We start from the raw sequence: 6,033 nt of genomic DNA, 5'->3' as shown, positions 1-6,033 counted from the left end.
TCTCTCACACACACACACACACTCTCTCTCTCTCACACACACACACACACACACTCACTCACTCTCACACACACACACACACCAATTACATAGACAGAAAAACGGTCATAGTTTGGCTGACTGTCAGGTTCTTTCTAATCTTCCTGAACACTCACTCTTGACCACAATGACTCATCTCCATTTTCCCTTTGTACAAAGCACAGCGCTATGTCTTTTTTTGCAGCACTAGCCGTTTTAGTTTCTCTGTAGCAGAAAAAAAAAGAAACACACACACACACACACCAATTACATAGACAGAAAAACGGTCATAGTTTGGCTGACTGTCAGGTTCTTTCTAATCTTCCTGAACACTCACTCTTGACCACAATGACTCATCTCCATTTTCCCTTTGTACAAAGCACAGCGCTATGTCTTTTTTTGCAGCACTAGCCGTTTTAGTTTCTCTGTAGCAGAAAAAAAAGAAACTTTTCTGCACCCGCTGCAGAAGTGTAATGTATGGAATATGGAACTAATCCCACAAGGACAGGAATGATGTTTTGAGTCAGTAATAATACACTGATGGGGACAGGCTGAGAACACTCACGTTGTTTTCCTGATGTTTGTTGTTCTTCATAAGCGTGATGATGCAGTTGTGAATGAAAAACGCTAGTGTGAGAACCCCACTCAGCTGAGGAAACAGCGATCTGAACTCTAAATCAGAGATACATTTTTAAAAAATCTGTGGCAAATGGGGTGAAAGTTAATATAAGGTTTTTGAATCTTTTACAACATTTACATTCATCTTTTTTTACATTTACATTACAACACTTCACCTACACAACGCTTACGATGTGGCTGGACGTTTCGCTTTGTAAAGTTCACTGAAGTTTGTAAGTCATGAGAAAGGAAATTAATAAAGAACCATAACTATGCCTTTAAAATGAGTTTACAGGTGATTTCAAGACATTGTACGATTTAAAAAAACAAAACAAAGATTCCTTTACCTGGAACAAAAAACGTTGATGAATCAAACCAGTGGAAGTCCAGGTGAAAGCCCAGGCGAATGGCTTTATATGTGACCAAAAAGATGAGATAAACCACCGACAAGGTGCCTGTGAAAACCAACGAAAGCCTGTTATACAGCAAGATCAAAACACAAGCTGAAACAGAAATACTACCACTCTAGCTGGGAAAATAAAGGCCATACCGAGGAAGGTGAACCTGGCGAAGAAGGACGCGGAGCGGAAATTGAGCAGCGGCAGCAGCAGAACAATGAGGTAAAACGGGATGGTGTTGGTTTTACTCCACCAAAGATCAAACACCTGTCCTGTGCTGTTCTCCTTCACATAGTATTGGAGAGTGCTGCTGTCTCCGTCTGGATCCAAATTCGGATATGGACAGATCACTAGTGAAAGAGAGCAGAGAAACACACGTTATCATACTGAACAATTGAATTAATGAACACTTGGTCAAGCACATGAAACGCAGCTTCAACAGCTAAAATACATCTATTGATTCCAATAATGGACCAGTATTATAAACTGACATTTTAGGCAAATCAGTTCAAAAGTTATAGAGTATATATTTATTAACCAAATTAAACAGATTTTTTTTTCTTACACTTGAAGTTTTATTTCAATAAGCAGAAGCATTACCAAGATACAGACTGACGCTTACCAAGTTTCATTCAAACAAAATGCAGCAATTTGTGAAAAAAACTCAAGCCACTGGGTATCATTGGACTCTGAACGGTTCTAAGAATCCAAACAGACCAGGCTCATGACTTCAGAGCAATTAGTGTTAATAATAAGAATAGATCTTTTTCAGTCACATTCAGCTTCAATTAGTAGCAAGTTTCTGCCTGCATTACTGTCAGTGGGCTGTGGCCAGTTTTCACAAGATAATTAAACTAACTTTGACAACAAGCTGAACTTGACAACAAGCATCAGTATTTCAGACAGTATACTTACACACTACCCTACCATATGTGTAATCTTCCCTTGTAACATGAAACATTATGTAAGCGAGGGGATTGTCAGCGTTGCCCGTGTCACTACAGTCATGAGATCAATCAAAGGATAAAGGAGAATCTGCCCATGGCTGCTCACGTTGCTGCTGGAGAAAACTCAAATATGAATATGAATGAATATATATATATATTCCTAAGTGACCTAAGTGAGCATAAAAAAAAGTTTAAAATGACATGAAACATTATGTAAGCGAGGGGATTGTCAGCGTTGCCCGTGTCACTACAGTCATGAGATCAATCAAAGGATAAAGGAGAATCTGCCCATGGCTGCTCACGTTGCTGCTGGAGAAAACTCAAATATGAATATGAATGAATATATATATATATTCCTAAGTGACCTAAGTGAGAATAAAAAAAAAGTTTAAAATGGGCAAGCAGTTTTCATTTGAGAATCATGCTCGGCTAAATTTCCAAAAATGTATTATATACCACTACTATATTATAGAAGTAATCACAGTAAACCTGTACTGTATTACTGTATTTTATACTTAAATGTCTAAGCTACTGTAGAAGCACTGTGTGGTGGAGGAGCAGATGCCACAGGACTGAAATGAACCATTTCTCCTGTGTTTTTCTCCTTCTCTATCTTACTTTCAGAACAAGAACCACCTGTAATGACAGCATTTGGCAAGTCTTTCCCTGCTCTTTGTGAAAAAGTGCCAGTTCCCAAATATGATTCCTTCACATTTTGTTGGTGTAATCTATAGATTGCTCCTGCAGACTATATCCAGCCTCTTATGAAGACTTCAAGATGAAGCGGACTCTGAATAAACATACAAAACTGCTAAATTGTAATCAACATGATCACATCATGTAACCAATAACCATTGCTTTAATGTGTTCATTGTTTCTGTATCCATGACGTTACTTAACTGCATGATTTGTACAGCCTAATTTTAGAACATTTCTGCCATATGAACATTACTTTGACACAGTTACACCTGTTAACAGAACTCTTATTTGTAATGTAGAAGCATTCATTTTCTGTAAAGCATACATTCACACTCCTTTCTGTGAGCGACTGGAGCACTCCCATGCAGCACAGCAAACTATAGTGGAGACTGTTCAAGGACAACATGCTTTATAGTATGTAAATAAATTACTTTATAGTCTACTAATTACCAAAAATCGCAGTTCTGTCTCTCTAACTCAAGTTGCTCTGGTACTCTCCAGCCACGGCAGCCACTGCAAATGAACGCATATACACCACTTTTTGTGACGGTACAACTTTTCATTTTGAACTGGAAAAATGAACTGGCTCCAAAAAGTGAAAAAATAACCACTTTTCCCTTAATAATAGACATGATGAGTGCTATTGTTGTTTTCACCGATATGCTACCTGTATATGTTAACATCTCAAAAAATCTGTTTTAGGGTTTCATGACACTTTAAGATGATAAAAACAGTTATTTTTGAATAATCGAATCTGGGCTGAAAATATTAATTTATTAATTTAACAACCTCAACTTGATCTGATACGTGATGAATGTATTAGGAAGCATAGTAAGTGCATGAAAGCAGAGCTAACATTATTACTTTTTAATTTGTACACTCTTCACTCAATGTTTTATGAGAAGTATAACCTCATCCGATTTTATTGCTCTTTAACACAATATGTTGTTTGTATGCTGTTCTTGCATTTCTTTAATAAAAAGCTGTCTCAACTCTGAAGTATTATGCATACACATACAGCATTAAATCATGACATATCATCATACCCGACTAAACTGTGGTTGATATGCTGCGATGAAACATCTGTACATCAGTAAATCACATATGGACATTGCCATTCATGCAGGTTACAGCAGAAGTTACTTTACACTACTATTTGAAGCTTCCGCTTTTCTAACGGGGAAGTGTGAAAAAGGCCTGTAATAATAATGGATCTCACCTCTATCTGTTCCATTTGTGCCAAAAGCATCTGATGTGCTGACATTGTGAACATAGTCTGTGGATGTGAAATATACAAGCAGTCATACAGATCTACCCAGAAAACATCAACAGTCCATCGGTTAATGGACAGCAGAACAAATGAGGAATGGTGAGAGAACAAACACTCACTGTAAATGAATTTTCCTGTATTAAACAGGAAGTTGGACATGAGGACCCAGTAGACCACCATCGCACCGATCAGTGACACCAGTGAGAAAACAAGACTCGACCATTTTCCGAATCCACCAAAGTAATATTTACACACATCAGGAAACTCCCAGTCTGAGGTGTCTACATGCGCTGCAAAGACAGAGCCGCGCGTTACACAGGATTCACACGAGACACCTGCTGCTTTGGTGCAATAGTGGAAATATCATAGAAGGCAGGGTTACACAAATCAAGCAGCAACTCCTGAGGTTGTTAAATGATGGCTTCACAAACAAAGAGACAAAAAAAGTGATTACGTTTAAGCAAGACCAGCTTATGTGAAAACGAACATAGGAACTGTATTAATCAGGATCTGAACTCTTGCGTATCAAACAAACTTTCTGGATTATCCTGTCTGTCACAAAGTAGTACCAGAACTGTCATTAGGTGCATAAAGCCCCTCGTTGCACATTAAACGGAGAATGGTATAAAGATCTTATTAACCAAATAATGGATGTTTTTGTCTAAAAGCTACACTGAGTCACTGTAGCTCTCATAACTTGAGCCTTGTGTATTGGGGCTGTAAAAAAATGTGAAAGACTGGCTGTTTATTTGAGAGCGGTCATGTGGTTGGCTTACGTATGGACTTTGTGGACTTTAATACTCTGTAGCAGCAGTAGAGAGTCAGCAAGCCCATAAGAACAATAATGATGATGCCCAGAGTGAAGCCAGCCTAGAAAGAGGACAAAAAATTATTTATCTTCTTAACAGCCTGCAGTGAGGAAAGGAAGCACACAAGAAAAACATAAACTTACTTGTTTTATGCCCCAAGGCATACTTAATATAGAAGTTCCCATCATGGTGTTCCATATGGCGAAGCTGCACGCGCACACACACACACACACACACACACACACACACACACACACACACACACAAATCAAAAGGTGTTTCAACCACTGCTTGTACATTTCTGGAAATATGACCATGTAAATCTGCTCTGCCTGTCTTAACTCCACTAAAACTAATTTTAAAAAATAACGCTCTCCATTTAACATGCTTGCAAGTAGCTGTGCTGTTTAATTGTTATTCTGATTAACTGTTAATTGCCTTAACATTCTAGCTCTGTATCTTTTCACACTCTATAGCACTGTAATTCACAGGCTTAAACTTGCTCTGTGGCAGAGGTCTTCATAAAGCAATACATTAAAAGCCTTTTCGAGGGTGGTCTTACATTGTGACAATGCTGGGGTTTTTGGCTGTACTGTCGCCCCCCTGCACTTTGAACGCTGTTCCCAGTGGACTGTACACATAGATGTCCTCAGGAGAAGGAATCACATGATCTGGAGGTACCTGATGAAGATAAGGTGCATAAACAAATGCATTACATCACAGTTCCTTTTATATTCTACAAGACTAGATTTCAACTTCTGGAGTTCCCAAACAAATGATGCATTGTCCTGAAATACTGGTGGAAGCGGAACTTGTGGTTGAAGACTGTGTTAAATGTTAATCCATGAGTTTATGACCTCAAGGTTAGATTATTGTAATGCTTTATTGGGTGGTTGTTCTGCACGCTTAATAAACAAACTCCAGCTGGTCCAAAATGCAGCAGCTAGAGTTCTTACTAGAACCAGGAAGTAAGACCATATTAGCCCGGTTCTGTCAACACTGCACTGGCTCCCTATTAAACATCCTATAGATTTTAAAATCTTGCTAATTACTTATAAAGCCCTGAATGGTTTAGCACCTCAGTATTTGAACGAGCTCTTATTGCATTATAGTCCTCCATGTCCGCTGCGTTCTCCAAACTCTAGCAATTTGATAATACCTAGAATATCAAAATCAGCTGCGGGCAGCAGATCCTTTTCCTATTTAGCGCCCAAACTCTGGAATAACCTACCTAACATTGTTCAGGAGGCAGACACACTCTGTCAGTTTAAATC

General features: G+C 38.6%; 1 protein-coding gene across 1 annotated transcript in view; it reads right to left on the bottom strand.

Moving 5' to 3' along the window:
• Positions 1 to 6,033, bottom strand: part of LOC107566906 (sodium-coupled neutral amino acid transporter 9-like) — a 19,204-nt gene that overhangs the window by 3,299 nt on the left and 9,872 nt on the right. The window contains exons 5-11 of the mRNA XM_016252474.1: positions 4,903 to 4,966; positions 4,727 to 4,820; positions 4,070 to 4,240; positions 3,900 to 3,956; positions 1,187 to 1,384; positions 984 to 1,091; positions 584 to 690 (exon numbers count right to left, since the gene is read on the bottom strand). Of these exons, the coding sequence (XP_016107960.1) occupies positions 584 to 690; positions 984 to 1,091; positions 1,187 to 1,384; positions 3,900 to 3,956; positions 4,070 to 4,240; positions 4,727 to 4,820; positions 4,903 to 4,966 (799 nt within the window). The remainder of the gene's footprint in view (positions 1 to 583; positions 691 to 983; positions 1,092 to 1,186; positions 1,385 to 3,899; positions 3,957 to 4,069; positions 4,241 to 4,726; positions 4,821 to 4,902; positions 4,967 to 6,033) is intronic.

This window comes from Sinocyclocheilus grahami, unplaced genomic scaffold, assembly GCF_001515645.1.
Source record: "Sinocyclocheilus grahami isolate Dianchi unplaced genomic scaffold, SAMN03320097.WGS_v1.1 scaffold1111.1, whole genome shotgun sequence".
In the NCBI taxonomy this organism is placed as follows: domain Eukaryota; kingdom Metazoa; phylum Chordata; class Actinopteri; order Cypriniformes; family Cyprinidae; genus Sinocyclocheilus; species Sinocyclocheilus grahami.
The sequence above is the reverse complement of the archived record's forward strand: the minus strand, read 5'-3'. Positions and strand labels throughout refer to the sequence as shown.